The sequence below is a fragment of the Lepidothrix coronata genome, unplaced genomic scaffold (assembly GCF_001604755.1).
Source record: "Lepidothrix coronata isolate B3197 unplaced genomic scaffold, Lepidothrix_coronata-1.0 Scaffold404, whole genome shotgun sequence".
NCBI lineage: Eukaryota > Metazoa > Chordata > Aves > Passeriformes > Pipridae > Lepidothrix > Lepidothrix coronata.
Window position 1 is genome coordinate 49,733 of NW_016690584.1, and position 23,904 is coordinate 73,636.

Sequence of the window (23,904 nt, forward strand, 5' to 3'; positions counted from 1 at the left end):
GGAGAATGGCCCCCAAATGTTTTTTATAAAATAACAGCTAAAAACATTACAGTGTGGTTTTCAAGATTAAGATCAAATTCTTACACAAACCTTGATATGCTGATCTGTGGTCACATGCAAATAGTATTTCCCCTTCTAATCTTCTCTCTACACCCAAGGATTTCATAGTCTTGGGAAATTCCACTCTCATTTCTCTTACAATTCAAGCCACTTCTACAGAAAAATTCTTCACTAACCACTAGCTTAAGAGAGCTGCTCCCTTTCAGGCAAGAGGAAATCATACCCATCTTTCGCAATGCAGTATGTTTAACTATGAAAATAAGCTGTCTAAGGATTACAAACAGAAAAACTCTGACGTGGTGGAAGAAATGTAAAACTCACCATTTACTCTACACTGAGGCTTGCTATTCCTGTAAATTGATAATCCCTTTCTAAATAGACTCAACAAGTTGGTAACTAATCATCCATTAGAAAATATGGGCACCAAGGCAAAAGACACCATCTACACTTTGGAAAATAAATTATTTAATAATTATTTTTCACATTGTTGTCATCAGGAGGACTACTGAAAATGAACTCCTTTGTAAAATAACACTTAAAAAATATATAATGAATGTTAAATGTGTCCATGTGCTTGAAACCTGTTTGTAACCCACTAGCATGCAGCCGTGGGTTATAAGGCAGGTGTAACTTCAGCTTTAAGGAGAGAAATCACATTCCAGTAATTTTTAATTATTGAGAAATGTACAACATCCAACACTGTACACGTGTATTTTATTAGTAACAATCATAATGCTTTACCATGCTGATGACTGAAACACTTCAGGGCTCTAAAGGTCTCGGAAGCATCTGCCACCCATCCGTACTCCAGCAGCGGCAGCACCCGCCTGCTCCCTAGGGTGGCACTGTGGGAAGCAGTTTCCCAGCCCCGTTTTCACGTGGTTTTGTGGTTTTCTGCTAGTTCTCCACTGCTTGCTTTCAGTTTCACTTGGAGGAGAAGGAAATACCCCGTGGCACACACACTTCTTCCCAGGGCTGTGTTTCTGTGTAATTCACGCTTCCGCTGCTAGGCCTGACAACAACAACATTTTCCTCCTGTCAGCAAGGGAAACCCTGAAATGTAAAATTGAATAGAGTGCCTTAAAATGTTGAAGTCCTCCCACAGGGCTCACACCCACTCACACATCGCTCTTTTCTGACCTATTTCCATATTTGGACTATGTATGTTGTGTGCATTTGGTACCCCACGGAGTGTAGGAATAAGCTGGCCACCTGCTGTGTTGTTCCAAGTTCAAACCTATAAAAACACTGTACCTTATTGGAATGCCTTGCTCCACATTGACTTTAACTTCAGTGCCTATAGTTAGTGCAAAGGCATGCATATCTGCAAGTTTTTTAAACCTGGTTTAACCAATTTTAAATATGCTTATACAATACATAGATGAAGAAATGAAAGGAATGCCATGTTTGGTTCCCTTCATCATGACTGGGCTTCGCGAACGAAGATTTGGGAAAGGTCTCTACCCATGTTTGTCACAAGCACGCTGGTGGCTAAAAAGGCCAATATGAGACAGGCACGTCTGATTGCAAAAGGCACAGCAGAAAGACTCCTTGGGTGGTATATTCTGCAAGGCACGATTCTTTCTGCATGCCTTTTCTCCTCAAGGGTGATCCTGTGTGCTTTCTCAAAAGCATCAGCAGCGTTATAGATAGTGTGTCTCCAGGTCTCCCAGTTGGAGGCCAGAGTAGACCAATTATGATGATCAATATGGCCAAGGCTGAGGTGTTGTTTCAGGGAGTCCTTGTATCTCCTCTTTGGGGCTCCTCTCTTGTGGCAGCCGGTGGCAAGTTCACCATAAAGCAGGATCTTAGGGAGGCAGTGGTCCTTCATCCTGGAGACGTGCCCTGCCCATCGCAGCTGCGTTCTCAATAACATGGCCTCAATACTTGTGACTGCTGCTTGCTCTAGAACAGATGTATTGGTCACATAATCTGACCAGTGGATGTTTAGGATTGTGCGGAGACAGCGTTGATGGAACCGTTCTAGGAGACGCAGGTGGTGGCGGTAGATGACCCATGATTCAGATCCATATAAAAGAGTAGACAGTAGTAGACACTATGGCTCTGTAAACACTGATCTTTGTACTTTTCTTCAAGTGTTTATTACACCATACCCTTTTATGTAATAAAAGGCACTATATGCCTGTAATAAAGGCACTATATGCCTTTGCTAACCTGTTGTCTATCTCTCCGTCAATCTGACTCATCCAAGGAGATGAGTCTACCTTTGGTTACCTTACACAAGGAACAACTGGCAGTTTAATCCTAAATCAGATAATGTCTCTGTTCTAACTTTGCCATGAAATAATTGTCTCCTTTTTCCAACTATGCCAGTTGTAATAAAATAGATCAGTTTTATTTGCAAACATTCTGTGCTATTTTATAGTTTGTCAGTCTTTTAATTGTATTAGCCTTAATGTATGAACAATTAAACTCTTCAGAATTTCCTCTTCACAGAGTTAACAACTCAAGTTTCTGTTTCTCTAGATGTACCTTTTTTAGCACAACAGCACACAGTACAGAGTCCATTGAGTCAACAATTTATTTATTATCAGATGACTCAACAAATGCCTTCCAATTTATCCTCTTCCCCGTATCAGAATCAAGCTGCAAATGTTAAGACTTCATAGATTCCCCCTGAATTGGCCCTTCCACATTCAAGTGAATGTGAAGTGCACCTGTTCAATGAAAGACCCTCTGAAAGAATAAGAAAATGGCTAAATTGTGACAATGACATTAGTACTGAAGATAACAAAAGGAGACAAAAAGAGGATGGCCAAAACCACAAGGAGTGCTAAGCCAAGAAAAAGACACACTAATACTGGATAACTGGACTCATCCTTTTTGTTTTCTATTTTTATTTGAGGGAAATGTTCATCTTTGAAAGTTTATTAAAAAAGGAATGTTAAAGTTTCATATTGTTTTTGAAATGTGTTATGCATAGAATCATAGAATATGCTGAGTTGGAAGGGACCCATCAGGATTATTGAGTCCAGCTCCTGGCCCTGTACAGGACAACAGAATCCCACCCTGTGCCTGAGAGCGTTGTCCAAACGCTCCTTTAACTCTGCCAGGCTTGGTGCTGTGACCACTTCCCTGGAAAGCCTGTTCCAGTGCTCAACCATCCTCTTGGCACAGAACCTTTTCCTAGTATCCAGCCTAAACCTCCAATGACACAGCTCCATACCATTCCCTCGGGTGCTGTCAGAGGTCACCAGGGCCCAGTAAGGAGGGGTTTTATGCGTTCAATGACAAGACGCTTGGGCTGGAATCCCGGCCGCGGGACTGGATGATGCCGATGCTGATGCCGAGCCAGCGGCAGCCACGCCCTCCCCGCTCTCTCCTTTTCTCCTCTGGCGGGTGGGGCTGCTGCTGTCAGATCCGGGGCGGCTGTGGGAGCTATGGCAGCCTCCCGAGGGAACCAGGGCGTCTCCTACGAGCGGCTGAGCCCCACGGGCACGGAGGTGACAGGGCTGGCGCGGAGTCCAGGCGGGGAGGGGGGTCCAGGCGGGGAGGGGGTTCTCGGCGCTGCGGGGGACCCCGAGCGGCCACCGCCTCCCACGGCCGCTTCGAACCCGCTGGGATCTTGGGTGGGATTCCTGCCGGGGCTGTGCCCAGAAAACGCAGCTGATGCGTCCCGGGGGGTGTGTCCTTTGGATGGAGCTCTGCCACAGATAGGAACAGGCGCAGGATTTAAGCAGGGAATGCTTGTGACCAGGGCTTGCACTGTGTAAACACTCGGTGCAAACCGAAACCAGCAGATTCGTGTTTGTCGGAGGCGGACTCGTTGTCGCGTGCTTTTTTTCTCGGGTTACCGTGTAATCATTCGGCTTTTTACTGAAAGCACAAGAAGAATTTTTGTGGAAAGCGCCAGAGGAGCCCCGGGCAGCTCCCAGTTGTGTCGGTGGGCGTCCCACGGCACCTGCCCGAAAGGGCTGCACCTGCGTCCTTGGTCAGGAATTGTTTAAGGGGGTAATTGCCGAGAGACAGACTTTACTGCCTGGGTGTGCTGGAGTCATTCCTGGGTGTGGATAAACATTACTCAGGAAATACGGGAGAGTTCGTATTTGCTTGCCTTTGTTACACTTATCTCCAGCTCACTATGAAATTGGCAGCAGTGCACAAGGCTCATACTCTTCTCATTTATGGGTACATGTTAGCAGTGCGTCATCTCTTAGGGTCTGAAAGGAGCCTGCTGTCCTTTAGGTTTTAGCAGTTGATAGCTATTAATAGCTATGTTTTCAAATGGGGGGAAAAAAACCCCCACAGGATTTTAACCATAAAGATTTAGGGAAGGTTTGCTTGTTTCACACTCGGGATGGAACAACGTGTCAGGTTGGAAGAGACCCATAAGGATCATCAAGTTGGAAGGGACCCATAAGGATCATCAAGTTGGAAGGGACCCATAAGGATCATCAAGTCCAGCTCCTGCGCTTTACTGTTAGTGTGATGTTACTCTAGGATATGTATGAGATCAAGCTAAAGTGGTGGCTAATATCCTCTTACAGCCAGTTAATTTGTGTTAATTCGTGAGACTGTAGATGTCTTCATACCTTGTGTTAGAGTGTATTGGTGCAAGAAGGTGACAGGAAAAAAAAGTGTATGTACAGGCCTTATTATAGGTCGGAATTAAATATCTTCTGAAAACTACGTGTTTAGTAAAGAAATAAAAAAAAAAACCCACCTTTTTCTTCATTCTTTCAAGCATCATTGATACTTTTTCCCATGTTCTTTTTTTAAACAGAAATACAACACTGAAGAGAATGTTTTTTTCTTCAGTAAATTAACATATTCCTGGTTTAGCAGGTGAGAATTTAATAAACTGCTTGTTGCTGTTCATTGATGCTCAGACAACTGCAGACTGTGCCCTTACTTTCCACAATATCATTCGGTCTTGAGCCTGAGATTGCTGTTAGTTTTCAAAATATGTTTTAAATAATGACATTAGATAATGTATAAAATGACTGTTACTATGTATAAACAATATAGATTTGAATATGACCTCTACATGTTGTCAACTTTGATTTTTGTACAAAAATCTAAGTGCATTGTTCTTGTCATAACAGATAATACTTTTAGACAATGGGATATAAAAGGCCAGATTAAGCTATCCTTCTTTATTTGTTATCCTTTTTTATTTATTACCTGTCTGTGTAAAGTATGGCAGTATACAAATAAAATTTCCTTTTATACTCCATGTGGTGATACAACTATCTAGATCTCCAGAAACAAATATTCAGTAGTGCACGTAAGGTGTTTTCCAAGTAGCCAGTTTCATGCTCATTTTCCTCCCTCTTTTATGGCAGGTTGCAAGTTATAGCTGTAGCTCACCTGCTCACATAAAATAGGAAGTCTCTCTGCTTCCTAGGAAATTTTCCACCAAAAAATAGGAACTGAAAGCTCAACTCTATCAAATCACACAGCTTCCTGTCACTTAATATTTTGAGTGTTATTTCAAACAATTTCGTGTGTTATGTTTTGTGACTGTTACTAATTTTTAACATTTTTTTTTCTTGGAAAATGACTTGAGTCAGACATGCACACTTCAAAAATCTAAAAGTGGGAAAAAACATATTTCTTGCTTTATTCAACATTCGTAATTTTAAGGAAAAACTGAAAATTATATTTGCTGTTAATAAGATGAGACAAAACATCAGATTGTTTCAAGGATTCAGAGTATTCACTTGAACTCTGGCCTTGTTGAAGTTATAGGAGTTCACCTTTGTATTTATGGTGTAGCATGTAAGAATTGGTGAAAAACAAATTTTCAGTTTTTCTAAGAAGTTGTGCAGCTTACTGAGTGCTTCTATATGACATTTATGTGTTCTTTATATTACAGTGTTTGCCCAAATTTTCAAGCTAGGCTGTCCTTTGTATATTTTAACCAATTTCACAATGTTTAAGAAAAGAAGAGAAGAAAAAAAAATAGAAAAGGATTTTAGTTATTTAGCTATAAAGTATCTAGTTGCAGTTAAATTCATATTGTGAACAGTAGATATGTTCCCTCTTAAACAGGATAAATTATGGCTCATATGTTCTCACCTTAAGTGCTTGCAATCAAAATGAGGAAGTCTAAAATTTATTGTTGCATAATAAACCTGTAATCCTATATTATGTTTCTTTAGAAATCAGGCAATCTGAAGGTTATGGTTTAGTAGGTCTGTTTATCCTCTGGCAGCAACGAGTTTTAGAATTGAGATGCATTATGCAGAATTCTTGATCAACAGTTCCCACTTGAGTACCAATCAGTCTGCTTCCCTCACCTGTCTCAAAAGCTGGTTCTTTTAGTGGGAGACTGTGTTAATTTTTGCCTTAATTTATCATGCTTAAGGCAAATTCACTTTGTATTAAGGTTACATCTTCAGTAGACGTTTGCGTGGCCCCTGGGGTTAGTGAGGTCCACCCCCACCACAATTTCTCAACCTCCAAAAAAGCATTTCTGAGTCTTGTTTTGTGTCCTGTGATAAGCACAGTAGCACACACAGTAGCCCCAAGGCCAGCTCTGACACGGAGGGGCACAGGAATGATGCACACTGGGAGGGCACACGTGAGGAGATGGACACTGCTTGTGTTGCAGCCTTCAGAGAGGGAGATCCTCACCGGCTGGAAAGCATGAGAGCTGCCACTGACATTCTTAAGACCAGTTTTAGTTTTTGTTGACACTTAAGTGATTAAGAGCACTTTGTTAAAACAAAATTTCAGCAGCTCTTGAAGGTCTGCTGTAAGGAAACTTCCACTGTACTTGTGCTGAAACTCAGTAGTTTAATGTTGTTACCTTGCTTAAAGAGGAGTCACAGCAAGAGTCACCATCCCTGGAGGTATTCAAAAGATGTGTAGACGTGGCACTTAGAGATATCCTTTAATGGTAGACTTGGTGCTGTTAGGTTGACTGTGAAGATCATCTTAGGGTTTTTTCCAGCCTGAAGGATCCTGGAATTCAGTGATGACGCACTCCTGTGATAGAAATGGCATTTCATTCCAGATCAGAATAGTAAGTGGAGAATGATACTACACGTCTGCTTATGAAGTAGTGTATTTTTCTGTAAAGAAATACAGGATCAGAAATGTAGGCAGATTCTGAGGTAAAAAGGTTCAGATGTGACAATCTGCTTGGGTTCTCCTTAGTTCAGATGAATTTCAGTGTATTGAAGGTAACTGTAAATATGTTCCACTATTTAGCCTGTGGCTTTTATAGGATTGCATATAGTATTTTAATTATAGAGTTTATTTATATACACAAAATTATATAATTATCTTTTTGAATTATTAGTTCTGCTTGTTTTGCCTGTTGTATTTCAAGCTATCTAAATTAACTGCTTTCTTTCAGAGTGATATCTACAGGCTACAAGAAGCCATTGGAAAGGGAGGACCTGTTTGAACTCAATGAAAGTGATTCCCCATACAGTGTGTGTCCTAAGTTTGAAAAGCAATGGAGAAAAGAAATCCAGAAGTCTACCACAGGATTAATGGTACCTATAATTCTGACAATAGGCAATATCTTTTTCCAAAGTTAACGAGTCTGGAAGCTGGAGAAGATTTCAAAAATCTTATTTATTGAACAGCCTACATTTTGTAGGGCACAGAGGCCCCTCGGTGTTGGGATCAGTGATCTCTAGTGTGGCTGTAGAATTTTCAAACCTACCTCTTAGAATGATATCCTGTTACATTTCAACATTTCAAGTGATGAGGAATCTACTGTGACTGGAATGTACAGTGACTTTTATTCGTTGATGAATTCCTGTATTAGCAAACTGTCCAACTCATTTCTCTCTGAACTTCTCTGTTTCCCTAGGTCTTATCTTTGCATCTGTATTTCAGATAGCAGAAGAGTCTATGAGCAGCTTGTTTATTTCTAGACACTGGCTTACAGAACACACAAACCAGGCTTCAGTTTTCTTTAATTTCAACAATATTGAGTTTTACAGATATTTACATTATTATGTAAATCCTTGACAGTTTCAGTCACAGTTACTATTTTGTTGTTGTAGTTCCAATGCAGTTCCAGTGTAGTTCCAAGCTCTGTAATGTTAGGAAGTTTATCCATGATGAGGACCTCACCTGTAAGTCCAGTAAGAGTGTGGCTTTTGCTTTTTTACTGATGAGTCCTGCAGAGTCTCATCTTACTGCATCTCATCGGTGTTTTTCTTAGCTATTTGTGCATTTGTCCTTCTTTCCACTGATGATATAAATCCCCAAACCCTTTCTACTGGAGCATTCAAAAGTATTTGCCAATAAGGATAATTTTAAATTCAGAAACTGTTTTTATTATCTGAGTAATCTGAAAAAAAAAATCCTGTTATCATTATTATGGTGTTAGATGGACACTTTAATATTACATATTTTATATTGTAATGTGAGTGAAGTTCAAAAATACTTTTTCTCTTAATTCTGTATATGTTTTTGTAATCTTGCAGGCTTCTTACATCCAAAGAATGCTATTGAAGAAAACAGGTTTCCATAAACCGTCTTTGATTTTGCCATTATGGCAAACATTTAAATATTTATTCATTCAAGCTGCATTTCTGAAAGTTGCAGCTGACGTTCTGGCTTTTATGAGTCCACAAATAATGAAGTGAGTTTTTCATGTGTCTTACTTTATTTTCAAAGAGCAACAGTAATAATAAAGTTAAAGGGTTACCAGTATCAAAACCAAACTAAGCAACAGCTTAGATGTGTAAAGATTTTATCTTCCCCCTCCATAATTACCTAAAAATGATTTAACGGGGGAAAGGTCAAAGCAATCAGAAATTTTATAGCTAAAGAAGAGACAAAACCAACAGAAGTTCCACAATATTGTATGTAAGTAGTTTGTATGCATAAGTAAAAAATCAAGGGACTACAAGTATACCAAACTTTCCTGCTTTTTTGTCATTGTTTTTCCACCTCTACTTTTAAAAAAACTCAAATATATAAATATATAGAGAGCTTCAGCATTTAATGAAAACTGCAATTATTCTACTATCATATTGTTTGTACCATGAAGATCCAGTGAGATTGGTACCAAGTGGTTTTTAGAAATTGTGCTTACCACAGAGGTGTTAAGAATTGATCAAACACTTGGGTGTTTATAAAGAAAAGACTTAATGAACAGAATTATCATTAACCTTCAAACTATACCCTGAATCGGTGTAATCGTGAACAAAATGGTTGACTATAAAATCTGTTTGAAGATATCATGGTCGATGGTTATTTAAAATAATCTTTTAGTAACACAAAAATTGGAATTTTCCTCTAGAGTTTTTTTCTATCTCACTTTCATGTTTGGTAGTCGCAACCTTTCCAAGTACAAATATCTAATTATTTTTTTCCTTTTTTTTTCTTTTATGAAATTATTTTCTTTTATTCTTTGTTTATACTCCATTTTCGGAGAAGTTAGCAATAGCACATGTCTAGATTTATATTTGAGAATTGCTTCTAAGCTAACAAATTGAAAAACACAGATAAAACCTGCCATTTATATCATATTTTGTTGTGACCTTCCACCATATCTGAACCCAAAATAGCCTCAATTAAACAAGTTACCAGTATCTCAGTTTACTCTTTTTATTGTTGGTTGTTGACTTAATGGGCAGAATTTAATTTTCTTTCATTTTCAGAGCAATGATAATGGCCAGTGAAAGTCAGCCTAGCTCGTGTTGGAGGGGTTGTGGCTATGCTGTTGCCCTGTTTTTTGTAGTTCTCTCTCAAACTCTTCTCCGTCAGTTATACCAACGTAACAACATACTTACTGCAGTCAGGATCAAGACTGCAGTTGTTGGCCTGATATACAAAAAGGTAATCATGTGTTCTTCTACCTCTCTTTCAAAACAAAACCTAAAACATACCCATAGTCTTCAAAGACAGCGTGCTTACCAGCCTGATCAAAACACAGGATGCGATACACTTGGTGACAGGATAACAGACTGAGGTTATTTTTTCATGGTTGTTTATTTATAATAATTTGGAATTGCAGCGGCATTTCTGTTGTAAGACTCTGATCCTGAAATTACATACTTTTTGTCAGCTACGTGTACAGACATGATATTGGAGATAGATGTAGAAACTGCATTCTATTTTGGTTATGGGTTAATTTCCCAAATTTTCTCAATGACATGAGCAAACTGTTTAGGTTGGATGTCTGGGAAAAAGTAAAGGTCTAAATGATCACGGTTGTTGCTATATAGTAGCAGTGAATATGAGAAGGTGAACTTTGACACTCTGTCTCCTTTCAAGGTTACAATTTCCGCTGATTTTAGTGAAATTGTTTTTGAGTTGAATACCCAGTAGTTTCATTGGTTTACAGATGTTTCCACCACTGTGGAAATCTATCTGTAGCTTAATCCACTGAGCATTAGCTGATTTAATAAGATACAGAGCGTTACCTACAAGAGATGCAAATGCAGAAGTAAAAGACGTTGTCTGATCTGCTAAACTTAAAAACATTTATTGTCCTGTTATTACGAAGGATTTGAGATAAGGCTGGTTTCTCAGGGCCACACCTTTAGTTTATTTTGTTATAAACATGGTACGTGGGTATTTTTACTCCAGTATTTAACTATTAAGCATAAGTTAAGGAAAGAAATAACCAAAATCTGAGCTAAATTACTGTCTTTGTTAATTTAAAATACAGTCTCTTTTTGAAGAGTCAAACTGATTTTTTGACATAGGCTGCTCAGGTATTTTCTGAACCAGTACGCAGAATTTTACTGATGACTTGCAAATGAGTGCAATAAAGGAGTTAATTCTCTCCTGTCACATTCAAGGTGGGTCAGTGCATCAGGTCATGGGCAGGAGAATAGAGACTTCAGTTGGAGTAGGCATATCTTCTGGGAAGTTTTCTCACAGAGTAGAGATACAGCCTCTTCCTCTTTCTGAGTAGAGCTGATTAGTGAATGTCAGGTCAGGGCTGTATTTGACACATGGGGTGGGTGGTGGAGTGAGCTGCTGCAGCACCGTCTTGTTGCATGCAGGAGTTGGAGGTGAGACAGTGGAAAAATGTGAGGCATTAACAGGGAGTGAGAGCATGTGTGTGTGAGTTTATCTGGGTGTCAGTCCCGAGACACAGGGGGCTTGTGATCTGCCTACCACGCTGGAATGATACCTGTGCTTGCTGTGAAGCCTGTTGATGCTGGTGCCTGTACTGGGAGATTTTAAGCCAGGCCAAAGCTGAGGCTTTCTGAGCCCTCTTTTGGCCGTGGTGCTATAAAGAGTTACAAGTCTGTTTCACCAAATTCAGCTTTGCTCCAGTTATTGTCCTCTTAGCAATGTGACCTCTGTATTTTCCGGTTGCAGGCCTTAACTTTAGCAAATTCCTCACGACAAAACTATACAACTGGGCAAATTGTTAACCTGATGTCAGCAGATGCTCAGCAGCTCCTGGAGATGGCTGTCACCATGAACCAGTTGTGGTCAGTACCTTTTCAGATCATCGTGGCTGTCGTCTTCCTCTGGAAGGAACTTGGCCCCTCAGTCCTGGCAGGTGTTGCACTGCTGTTTTTGGTTATACCTGTAAATGTGCACATTGCAGCCAAAGTTAGAAGGCTGAAGGTGAGATATTTGAATAAGCACCGTAATTAAGTTGTCATAAAACGGTATTAGAATAGTATTGGTACGTCTAAGCTAACCTGCAGACAAATAAACTGTGCCAAGCTGCAGCTCCTTTTCAGTGAGGGGGGCGAAGTGTAGCTGCAGAAGCCAAGCCATATGTTTGATAGCTAAACCGGTGTGTAGGTTGGATACCTAAATTTTCATTATTCTGAAACAACACTTTTGTATTACTAAAAAATCACTGTATGCCTCAATGTAGGAGACAGCTATGGGTTTTTTTAAATATTACATGAGTTAATTCCATTCAGTAAGGGATTTTGTAGGATTATGGCCCTCTTCAACTTTTATTATTCGGACTAAGCTGCTCAGTAAAAATTTAGCATGTTCTCCTGAGGTTATGGGAATTCCCCTGGAGGTACTGTGTGTGTTCTGACTTCTTTTATGCTTCTCTGATGCTACAGATCTCTTGGCACTGTATTGCCTGTTACTATTACAATTTCTGTGAGCTCCACTGGAATAAATACTACAGCCTTAAGTTTTGCATTGCTTTCAAGGCAATTAGTTGTCTTATTCTGCCTCTGATGGTGTAACATGCAATGAAGACTATCCCTATTAATTCTTTTTTAAGGCTGTGACAGTTTAGAGACATTGAAAAAGAAAAAAAAAACCCTCTCACCTCTTTTGCAGGTGAGGTGCAGCAGCTGCATATGTACTTAGATCCCTACTGTGACATGAGAGAGAGAGGAAATACAAAGGACAATAAAATCATTCTGTCTCAAAGTTTTCAACTTATTATGTATGAATAAGACTCCAAACAGTAAAGAGGCTGTTAATGAGTATTTTTGAAATGTCAGATGCAGAAGAGCCTGAGTGTAGCATAAGAATGAGAAGGATTTCTGGGTTTTTGTTTCTTTTAATAACAATGTATTACTGAGTAACAGAGGAAATTTTCTTCCTAATTCATGTATATATACATATATATGTATGCAGTGTTTTATATTCATATGGTGTTGCATAGATATTCATGTGTGTGTGTGTATTTAGTGTTACACTATGTTACTATTGAGTCTGTATTTACCTGCTTAGCAATTTTGAAGATTAAAAAATATTACCATTCATGAACACCCTGGGAACTGCAAGCCTATTAAGATTTTAATTCAATGGAAAGAAAAATAAACTGGACAAGAATTGAAATGTGCGTTTAAGCTATTTTAGGGTAAAATCGTTATTTTAATGTATTTAACCCCATCTAATTTTTTTTTACCATATCTATCTGAAACTGGTATAACTGCAGTGCTAATGTGTTTTTCAGCAAGGTAAAAATAGCATAAAAGTGTCTTCAGTGTACTGCATATTTTACTTTCCAAATGCATTTGTTTTTTCAAAAATGAAAACATTACTGTCTTTTAACCAGAAAAGCCAAATGAAGTATTCAGATCAACAAGTCAAGCTACTAACTGAAATATTACATGGAATAAAGGTAATGACACAACTAATAAGAGGTTTGGTTTTTTTTTTTTTTTTAGTTAGGTTGTAAATGTAGTAACTTGTTTTAAAAACTTAGGTTTTATGAGTAATGTTTCAGCAAACAATGGTAAAAGGTTAAAGAGAAAATATTTTAACATAATGTGCTTAAAAGGTTTTTGGAAAATATTTACTGGTTTAATTTGATTTGAAAAACTCACTATCCATAATGCATTCATTTTAGTACCACATTTTTAATGAAAAAAATATGTTAATAGATGTCTTAAAATACTTAGCAGAGTGGGATTGTAGCATAGAAGAAAAGCACTTTTAAAAGTTGTCCTATTTTTGTTATTTATCCTGTTTTGAAACCAGCTCATCCTTTATGATACATAAGGGACACTTTGAAATCTGAAGAATTAAGAGTGATTAAAGTATATTTCCCATAAGAACAACCTAATTTAAAATTATGTCTGGTTCTGATTTTCTTTGTAAAACATTCACATTTTTCTAGTTTGTCATTGCTGAATATTTGAAAATGACACTTGGAGATTAGGTTAATTTTTGAAGCCTGGTCGCTACTTTTTTGTTTTATTAAAATATGTCTGTTTGATTGTCTAGATCCTGAAACTTTATGCATGGGAACCTGCCTATCAAAGGAAGATCTTGAGCATTAGGGAACGTGAAATGGATGTTCTGAAGTCATCTGGATATCTGACAGCTTACTCCATGCTGACCTTGACATGTATTCCTTTTATGGTTGGTTTTATTAAAATATTAATTCGTGCAGGACTGTTTCTCAAGTTCCCTGTTGCTTTAGTAGCTGACTGACCCACAAATGTTGCCTCCCAATACCTCAAAACATTAAATTTTCAACACAATATAATTGATTCCCAGGTTATGATAGTATGTATATGACTAGAGAAGAAGGAGAGAGATTATGAATTGACCAAGGTTTTAAAGATCTCCGTTAGTAAGTCAGAAACCAAATCCAAATCTTCTGAATCTCTTGTCGCTGTTTTAATTATACTGTTTCTGTTGCATAGAACTCAACTCTCTCTGAGTTTTAAGGGAATGTATTTTCTGTATTTTTTAGCTATCCCCTCTCGAATACTAAAACTCTTAATACATGAAAAAGAAAAAAAAAAAACAACCACAAAAATATGAACCAAATTCATCCTAGCCTTGTTTCAGTGGAATTCTATCAGGAGTGCATTCAGATCTTTGGATCCCTCTGTTAAACTCTATTGGAAAGTAAATGGAGACTTCAGGGCCTTGGGATGACTGATTAAGGGATCAGGAGCACAGTGTTCTCCTCTGTCCTCCCAGTTGCAAGGAATGATAAGGGAAGAAGCAGGATGAGCAAGCTCCAAGCCTAGTGTCACCAGCAGAATTTTGGATTTTTGGATTGTGGTTTGATCTATACAACAGCAGGCCTACTGGCAACAGATGGGGTGCACGTGTCTCAAAGCAGGGAAGGATCTTTGTACAGGAGTTAGAGGGGATCACTGAGAGGGCTTTAAACTAGATTTGAAAGGGAAAAGGGATAAAACCAGGCTCACTAGATAATCTCCACGGGAATGCTGTGGGTAACGGTGTCAAAGGCTTTGCTGAAAGAAGGAATTCCTAAAGGTGCAGGAGCAGGACATCCTCATGTACTGAAAAATGAGCTGTAGAGAGGAGGCTGACCTGGCTGAACAGAGAGCTTTGGAAGAAGGCTCAGGCAACTCAGGAGGACTGGAAAGATGTCATGAGGTTGTGCAGGGAGAAAATAAGAAGGCCCAAGACCCGGCTAGAACTTATTTGTCTACTACTGTAAAAGACAATAAAAAGTGTTTCTATAAATAGATCAACAACAAAAGGAGGGCTATAGAGAATCTCCACCCTTTGTTGGATGGGAAAGAAACTTAGTGACAAAGACTGAGGAAAGACTTAGGTAAATTTACTGTCTTCTTTTCCTCAGTCTTCAACAGTGTAAGACCAGTTGTGCTTCAGGTACCCAGGCCCCTGAGCTGGGATACAGGGACAGGGAGCAGAATGAAGCCCCCATAATCCAAGGGGAAATGGTCAGTAACCTGCTACATCACTTAGACACTCCCAGGTCTGTGGGGCTGGATGGGATCCACCCAAGGGTACTGAGGGCCCTTGGAAGTGCTCAAATATGACACCCATTTACAAGAAGGGTCGGAAGAAGGGTCTGGGGAGCTACAGGCCAGTCAGCCTGACCTTGGTGCTGGGGTAGGTCATGGAGTTGATCATCTTGAGTGCAGGGCAACCAGGGGATTAGGCCAAGCCAGGACGGCACCCTGAGATGGGAAAGTTGTTTCATGTAGTTTAATGTGTGTCTGATTGGGTCAAACCCAGTAACCATGTTTTTAGTTTACTAAAATTGTAGTATTTCTGCACTCAGAATTGCAGCTATGCATTAACTTCTGTGTGCAGCAGTTACAGAGTCCGTGTTTATACACGAGCAGAAATGGGATCTTCTAAATGAAAACAAAACCAGTATCTGTGTGTACATTTTAGTTGTAATGTGATTTTGCTTCTTAATATATCGTTTTCATATTTTTATTGAAAAGGTCTTACTGGCTACATTTGGAGCCTACTTTCATCTGGACAAAGAGAACGTTTTAACAGCAGCTAAAGTGTTTACATCTATTTCTTTATTCAACATTTTGCGACAGCCTTTGTTTGAATTACCCTCTGTGATCTCTGCTGTGGCCCAGGTAAGTGCTGTAAAAGGCTAATTTTGTATTCTCTCATGTTTCAGCCATTTCTAGGAGCGATGAAGTAACTTAATTATTTTAAGTTACATTTTATTGAGGTGAAACTGCACAGTATTTTTATAGAATGCAAAGCGTGAAGGCTGTTTAAAGGATGTCTCTCATTCTTTTAAGTACAATGAAAATTGGGTAGCACACCTAATCGTGACTGAGCTTTCTGTTTCTTGCTTTCCTTCCTTCAGTGGACTAGACTCAACTTCTGCTCCTACTCTCTCAGCTTCTCTTCCTCATAGAAGATAAAATGTGAACAATTTGAGCTGCACTTGGTTAAATCACTGAGCCACTGTTGTATATTGGAGCCCTTGGTACCAAGTAGGGGAGACCCATTGTGGACTCTACTGTTCTGGTTTTGTCAAGTCACCACTGAAGAAAGTGGAGAAAAAAGGAGTAGAGCTGCTGAGGATCCCATATCAGCAACCTTCAGGCCTAATGGTACACCAGTAGTGTTGCCACCTGAGTTGGGAACTTCTAGCTTTTAATACTCTGTTATTTATTATGGGTGTATCTCATGAGCTGCTCAGGAATGTACTAGGTCACAGCTTGTACACAGCTCCGCCTTTTTAAGGGAGGGGACCACTGGGAGCAGTTACTCATCCTGATTTGATTTCATTTATGATTAGCCTTTTACTTTCCCAGTTGGTTAACTTCTAGTAGCTTAAAAATAAGCACAAGCCTAAGTTAATGTCACTTTGTCACAGCAGTGATGGACATCTCATGATGCACTCCCAGTAAAATGTCTTTCTTCATTCTGTGGAGAGACTTCCTGTGCACTGTTTCTTAACAAAAAAAAAAAAAAAAGCTAAACCACAGGTTTATGCAAACAAACTAATTGAGTCAGAGGAACTGGACATTCAAGGATTAAATGTATCTTCAAACACTGCCTTATTGATCACTTTAGATTCTTTAGTACTTTAAGGAAAATGTTTTTGAAATACCTAAACACCATTTTTGTCTGTCATTAAATAAGATGAGGAGTCTGTCTTTCCATATTATCTAGAACTTTTAAAATATTATTTAAAAATATAGGGATCACAGACATAATATAAATATTGTATATATGTTCATTTTGTAGACCAGAGTTTCCCTGAGCCGTTTAGAGGATTTTCTGTTTGCTGAGGATCTTAACCCTGAGGATGTCAGTACAAACTACAGTGGAAGTAAGCAGTAATTAATTTTCAATTGGTCATGATTTTATATGGAAGATTACTAAGAAACTCAACTGAGGGGATGGATTAGCAAGTCTTTGCTCTATTTTCTTTGCTGCAACAGATCATGCTGTTGGTTTTACTGATGCTTCTTTCTGCTGGGAGAAAAATGGCCTGCCAATCTTGAAAAAGTAAGGTATTTTTTACTTATTTTTACGAGCTCCTTTGGCAGAATGTGGTGTCTGTAGAGATTTTGGTCAGGTTAAATGTATTCTGATTCAGATTAATTCATGATGTTACATACCAAAAAGAACATAAATTATTGTTTTCAGAGTTTCCCACATGATCAGTGTGCTCTGGAAAGTCAAATCTGACCTAGTCTCCCTGATGCTCCCAGAGGAACCTCATGAAAGTGCATGTTCCCCAACACTGAACACCCCTCATTTTTTTTGGTCATTTCTTAACAAGGTATTTCTTAGGTGTAAATTCAGCTATGCCTAAACTGCTATGCAATGAACACATTGGAGGATTAGTAAGGACATGGCATAACCAAACCCTGGGGTGGAATGGATAACCTATTTGATAAATACAGCTGTTTAATGTTACTAAAAGTTGATAAGTACAGCTGTTAAATGTTACTAAGGAGCTGAAGAGGTTAAAACCCACACAGTCTAACCATCTCACCACACTGTCTGCCCTGTTCCTCTCAGGGTTGGGGCATTGAGTGTCCACATCTCAGCCACCAAAGCCTTCAGTATAGTGTCCAGTCATGACCTGCCTTCAGCATCATATACAGACTTCATTGAGGTCTGGTACAGTCTCTGGGTACAGTCTTTCTCTACCTCATTTGTGTTTCCAGCTCTAGTCTGAAAGGACTGTGCTTACTGTAGCATAACGCCTTCAAATCAGAGCACACTTGGATCCAAAGAGTACAGGTACTGCATCTTGTATGGTAAAGTTTATGGTTTTTTGACAGCAAAATACACTGATTCTGAAGGGCAGCCTTTATTCACCCAAACAGCTATTTTTTTTTCCCTGAGAGGGATCACATACTGGCTACAGTAGATTCTACATGAGAGATCCAACAGTTGATCGTCAGCGTAAGGTGGAATGTGAACCACAGGCCTGAGAAGAATACAGTAAGACCACTTACTGTTTAGGCTGTCTCCCGTTTGATTTAATTGTGACCAGATGAAAGCACAACCTCTAACTTGAGGCAAATAAATTTATCCTTAAAGTCATCAGTACAGTTCTCGAAATGGTACATAGTAAAAAGATGTGCAAACTAAAGTACTAATTTCTCATAGTTCTAAGGGTAATACAGTCTTTCTTTCTTACGATGGCTACAACCCATCCATGATGGAGTATTTACAGAGGGGATAACTAATTTTTCTTCCTCAATATTTCCAGCTTGAGTGTCAAGATTCCTGAAGGCTCTTTAGTTGCTGTTGTGGGACAGGTTGGATCAGGGAAGTCATCTTTTCTTTCTGCTGTTCTTGGAGAAATGGAGAAACTTGAAGGAACAGTTCAGAGAAGAGTAAGACTGTCTGTCTGTGTCCCCCTGCCCTGCACACTCCTCAATACCTAAATTAAGGAGAACTAATTAATAGATTTTCAGAGGGCATGTAGCTTAATGTAAAAAAATATTTCAGAGCATTTCCAGTTATGGTTCCTATCCCTTAATCTTAAATTTTAAAGCTGACGTGTTCCACAGCATGTTATATAAAAATACAAACAATCAAACTGTATTTTGATTTCTACTTAACACAGATGTATTTTGCTGCATATAAATATTACAATGGATGCTTGTTTGTCACTCTGATCTTTCCCTGGAACACTTTACTCCACATATGTCCCAGCTCTGTCTGTTTTATTTGAAGTCATATGGGTTTTTGTAATAATGATAGGCGAGCTGTCATACAAGAATATTCAACAGATTGCTTTTATTATCTGACTTAATAAAAATTTTAACAGTTTAATAATGCTCAAGTTTTGGAAGGAATTTCTGGTTACTTTGAGGCAAAGCTAGAATTTCAAATTTATTTTTAAATGCTATTTTGTATGTTCACACAACTCAAATAAAAAAAATTGTTTCCAATTCTTTTTAGGGTTCAGTGGCTTATGTTTCTCAGCAAGCTTGGATTCAAAATGACACTTTACAGGAAAATATTCTCTTTGGTGCAGATCTAAACAGGCCATATTACAACCTTGTTTTAGAGTCTTGTGCTTTACTGCCAGATTTGGAACAGTTACCGGATGGAGACCAAACAGAGATTGGAGAAAGGGTGAGAATTTGAGGTGTCAGAAATAATGCAGTAAGAGAAGTTATGGCTTTATGGTTTTTATATATTATTTGTTGGATAATTAACAGTAATGACTAATCAGTACTCAACCAAGTGCATCTTGCCCATCTCCTTACTTAGCTAACTTACTTTGAACTTCTGTTGAAGCTCTGAACTCTTATTAATTTTTAAAATGGCTCTTTTCTATACAGATGTTTGTGTCAGCCCTGTCCTGTTTTCTGGGGGTTTCCCCCATGCTGTAAAATGTCTGTATGACTAAATAAAAGTTACTGTTTAATTTTCCAAAGTCCCTTGCATTTGCCCATTTTGGAGTGGGAATAATCAACAGAGCCCAAACTTTGCTCTAATAATTTGAAAATCCAAATGTTGCCTTTCTGTTTTCATATGTAGTATAAAATCTACTTTGCTTACCTGAGAAAAATAGAGAGATGAGACTGAGTATGATACACTGGTCTTCTTTAGTATTTCATATTTAAATGTGGATTATTTTGACTTTGCTTTCTTTTCTTAGGGTGTCAATATAAGTGGAGGGCAGAAGCAGAGAGTGAGCCTTGCTAGAGCTGCGTACAGCAATGCTGACTTGTATCTCCTGGATGACCCCCTGTCTGCTGTAGATGTACACGTTGGAAAACATCTTTTTGAGAAGCTAATTGGCCCTTCAGGTCTCCTAAAAAGCAAGGTAAAGTAGGATGGCTTCCTTTCTATCAATGGCTTTGTACAATACAGCAAACATGGTAAAAGTCTCAGTCCAATCTGCAAAAGTTCATCTCTTACCTGATATGTTGATGAAAATTATTCGGAATAAAGAGGCTGAATAAAAAGCAGAGCTAATTGTGCCAGTTTAAAGCCTATTGGGTAGACATAGCACAGACTGAAGAATGTGGGAATCTGAAAGACTCATATAATAGTTGCTCATCTCTTCTTTACTGGCAGTTTTTGAGGAATGCCGTGGTGTGCACATGGAAGGCAGGGCAGAGCCCTTTGTGGTGACACATGATGCCTCACTGCAGCAAACAGGTTATAGCCAGTATAGGTTATAGAAAGAAAGGCTTCTTGTTGGGCAAAGAAGTTCCTAGGGGAAGGTGGAATCTGAAGGAATAGATTCTCCCATTTGAAAACTGTTGATGTGGGAAGGTAAGATAGCTTGTAAAAATCTCTCCTCAGTGTTGTGTGTTAGTACAGATTATTCCTGCTGGCTGCTGCCTGCAAAACACATATATTAACATGAAACACTTACTGTTGTGTCTACAGTTGTTGCTTCATAAATGTCCTTCACTTTACCTCTCTCCCTTCTCCCTTTTCTTAGTCTACCTGCTTGATGTATAAGTTTTTATACATTGGTTGTAAGTATTTGGCAGAGGCAAGAGCTCTAGTACTGGTAGGCTTCTAGGCAGATTTTAATATTGAGGCTATCATAACTACATGTAGTACATTAAAACCTGTAGTATCTAGGTGTTTTTTCTACAACCTAATCTAAACCATTCCTGAGCAGGGAACAGGTAAGAAACATTAAGGATTAGGAACCAGGCAAATACAAGTAACAGCAAATAGCAATAAGCTTGGAGTTTAACATTGCAATCGACAATTAAAAGAGTATTATAGTAAAGTAGTCAGTAAATAACAGCAATAATAATAATGATAATAATAAAGTAGACAAATAAATGGGCAAAATCACAGAAGAATGACATTATACCATTCCAGCAATCATAACTGAATGTCTGCTTTTAGTACGTGTTTATATTTACATGGCAAAATGGGAAACATTGTGTTTCAGACTCGTATATTGGTGACCCATAACCTCACACTCCTGCCTCACACTGATCTTATAATAGTAATGGAGGAGGGCAGAATAAGTCAAATGGGGACCTACCAAGAACTCATTTCAAAGAGAGCTAATTTTGTTGAGCTTGTTCAAAACTTCGGTGCAGAGCGTACAAGCGAAGAGACAACCCCAATGGAAGGTGAGAGAATTCTTATACAGTGTTTGCTTAGTATTTTTACTTTTCATTGCAGCTTCTCAAAATACTCCTCCTGAAAATGAATAGAAGAATTGCTGGAAAATATAGAGCATTCCTGTCTATGTTTTGCTATAGAATTACAGTTTATAAGCTGAAAAAAATTCTGGCTTTAATGTCTTGAGATCAAATGGTATGATAGAGCCACCTTATGCAGCTGGTTTCAACTTTTCCATATTGTATTAGTCACCATGTAAAGTTCCATGATTCTGCTAAAGATTCATCACTTAATAAGTAACATATGGACATTTCAAATTAATCTTGCAGTGTCAATGATTTTGTCCTGTTCTGTATTGGATAATTCCCATTTCCATCACCTTAGACTGCTGTAATCACAGAGCACAGCAGGAGGGGCAGGAGAATATGGTCCACTTGTAGGAGAAAAAAATTCATTAAACTTTTACTGCTCTTATTGAATACTTCCAGCAAACAAGTAGACAGTGTAAATAAATATTGCATAATCCCTTAAAAATACATGCAGTCATTCACGTGGATTGGGACTCAGCTTACCTCTGTACCTGAGTTGTTCAATGTGTGCTCTTCATGGAGCTGTGGGAAAGAAGTAGGTACATTGACCATTCAGTCTGACCTGTTTACATAATGTACTTCAGGAGGAGATTAATTGTGGTTCTTTAATTTTGAGAGAAGAAATCTATCCAAATGAACAAAAGAGTCCTATAAGACCTAGGTGACTGCAGGTGTTTATAATGCTGGTTTCCAGTTTTCTTAGCAACTCTAAATTGAGCCTCTGCTGGCCCTGTACTGGAGCCAGTGCTCTGAAACATTTGCTGGGGTTTGATGGAGAGGAGTGGAAAGACAGAACAGCCAATTTGCAAAAGGCAGCAATGGGCAGTCTCGTGTTAGCTCTGCTGGGATGACAGTGTGAAGTGGCCCTGTAAGGAAATATCCACTATTCACAAAGGGTAATAAAGAGAGGGGAGGGGAAACAAAGTCATGAGGAAAAGAAACATCATGCACTGTGTTGTGATGCAAAATTGTACAGCAGAGGTACACTCAGCAGGAGGGCTGGATGTAGAGAACATCTTTGTCTTAACATCTGTTGAAGAAAATAATATCAAATATGAAAAAAAAAAAAAAAGAAGAAAAAAATCAGTTCCTGGAAGAAAAAAAGTGTTTGAGTCCTTTCAATAACACAAAAAAAACCAGTAAGCTCAGCTTTCCAGCCATGATCAAAGAATTCTTTGAGATAAACACTAATGTTACTATTTGCAGGAATACTAATACTTTCACTAAGTAGGAACGGAATTCCAAGGATACTCTAGGCTCATGGGGGGGATTTACCTGCTGTCACAGTTCTAGCATTTGGTCACAAACGTGTCTGTCTTGGATATTAGCTGTCCCAATATTAGGTCAGTTTAGGGAGTTCCTAATTTAAAGTATTCCTATTCATCATTTTGTCCCCATTTTTTATTTCTCTCTTCTTGTACTGTTCCTGTCTACTCATGGTATAATACTGAAAAGATTTCTCTACTTTTTTTCCATTGTAGTGAGTTCTTCAAAGGAAGAGGGCCAGCTGGGAAGGAAACTACAACAAAAAGGGCTGCTGAAACATAAGGAGTAGGTATTAAAAAAAAAAAAAATTAGCCATTGCTTAACTGATGCAATGCTAGAACAACCCTAAGTGCTGAAGGCTGTGACACCATGCTTCAAGGTGTAAACATGGGTTAAGCCTGAATGCCCGTTAGCAGTTCCTTGGAGAGCGTGTGTCTGGTTTCCCTTTATACAAAAGAAATCCAGTGAATGTGCCACATGAGTTCAAGAGATCCAGTCCATGGGCTGCTTCACTGTGTGAACCAAAGTGTGTTAGGCAGGAGTGAAGGGGGCTTTCAGAAGACCAGCTGAAGCCTCTGGTGGGGATGCACCCACAATTCCCAGACAGCAATTTGACTTCTTAATATATATTATGTTGTTTATGCTCCTTTTTTTAAATGTTTATGTGTCTTTTTCCACCTTTAAGAAAACTTGTGGGCTCCCAAAGAGTTGAATGACCTCTTGGATCACTGTGTAAAGCACAGTAGTGGTATATTTGCAGCGATAGAGGATAGTGCAAAGACGAAGTAGAAGAGACTCAACCTAGAAGGTTAAGATGGTGTAGGTCACTTAAACTTAACCAGCCTGGTCCAGAAGTAGTAGAATCAGATGTGTCAAACAGTAAAAGAGACCCAAGTTGCCTCAGGAAAGGGTGGTCACACATCTTTAGCAGGGCAAACTCAGTCTTACCTACACACAGTTATACAGGAATTTAAAAGGCCGTACCTAGTCTTGTCTTCTGACCATAACATTGTTCTCACAACAAAAACAGAACAGCTCAGGAGAGTTGGTGTCTCCACAGGAAAAATTTATGTGATTTTATAGCATCCGGTTTTGTTTGGGAATAAATGGATACGTTCTTTGCATGAGGACCCACAGGAAGATTTGAAAGTGTTTCTTGTTTGCAGCTCTTCCTTTGGTCAGCGGAAAGCACACACTAACAATAAAGAGGAAGTTGCTGCTGGCGGCGTAAGTATCACTGATAGAAAAAGCTTTGACATTTGTCTTTATAAAAATGTCTTATTTTGCTACTGCAGTTTTTTGTTTCTTAGATCTC

At 38.8% G+C, this 23,904-nt stretch overlaps 1 protein-coding gene across 4 annotated transcripts in view; it reads left to right on the forward strand.

Moving 5' to 3' along the window:
- The first annotated feature begins 3,210 nt into the window (after positions 1-3,210).
- Positions 3,211-23,904, forward strand: part of LOC108509785 (multidrug resistance-associated protein 1-like) — a 32,080-nt gene continuing 11,386 nt past the window's right edge. The window contains exons 1-17 of one of the 4 annotated variants that reach the window (XM_017839362.1): positions 3,211-3,524; positions 4,805-4,866; positions 7,388-7,529; positions 8,475-8,632; positions 9,657-9,834; positions 11,332-11,586; positions 13,001-13,066; positions 13,672-13,809; positions 15,630-15,776; positions 16,906-16,990; positions 17,103-17,169; positions 18,389-18,515; positions 19,087-19,263; positions 19,793-19,960; positions 21,056-21,242; positions 22,805-22,874; positions 23,756-23,816. In XM_017839362.1, the coding sequence (XP_017694851.1) occupies positions 3,462-3,524; positions 4,805-4,866; positions 7,388-7,529; positions 8,475-8,632; positions 9,657-9,834; positions 11,332-11,586; positions 13,001-13,066; positions 13,672-13,809; positions 15,630-15,776; positions 16,906-16,990; positions 17,103-17,169; positions 18,389-18,515; positions 19,087-19,263; positions 19,793-19,960; positions 21,056-21,242; positions 22,805-22,874; positions 23,756-23,816 (2,151 nt within the window). In that variant the 5' untranslated portion in view covers positions 3,211-3,461. The remainder of the gene's footprint in view (positions 3,525-4,804; positions 4,867-7,387; positions 7,530-8,474; positions 8,633-9,656; positions 9,835-11,331; positions 11,587-13,000; positions 13,067-13,671; positions 13,810-15,629; positions 15,777-16,905; positions 16,991-17,102; positions 17,170-18,388; positions 18,516-19,086; positions 19,264-19,792; positions 19,961-21,055; positions 21,243-22,804; positions 22,875-23,755; positions 23,817-23,904) is intronic. The other 3 variants (XM_017839363.1, XM_017839364.1, XM_017839365.1) reach the window with 3 other exon arrangements.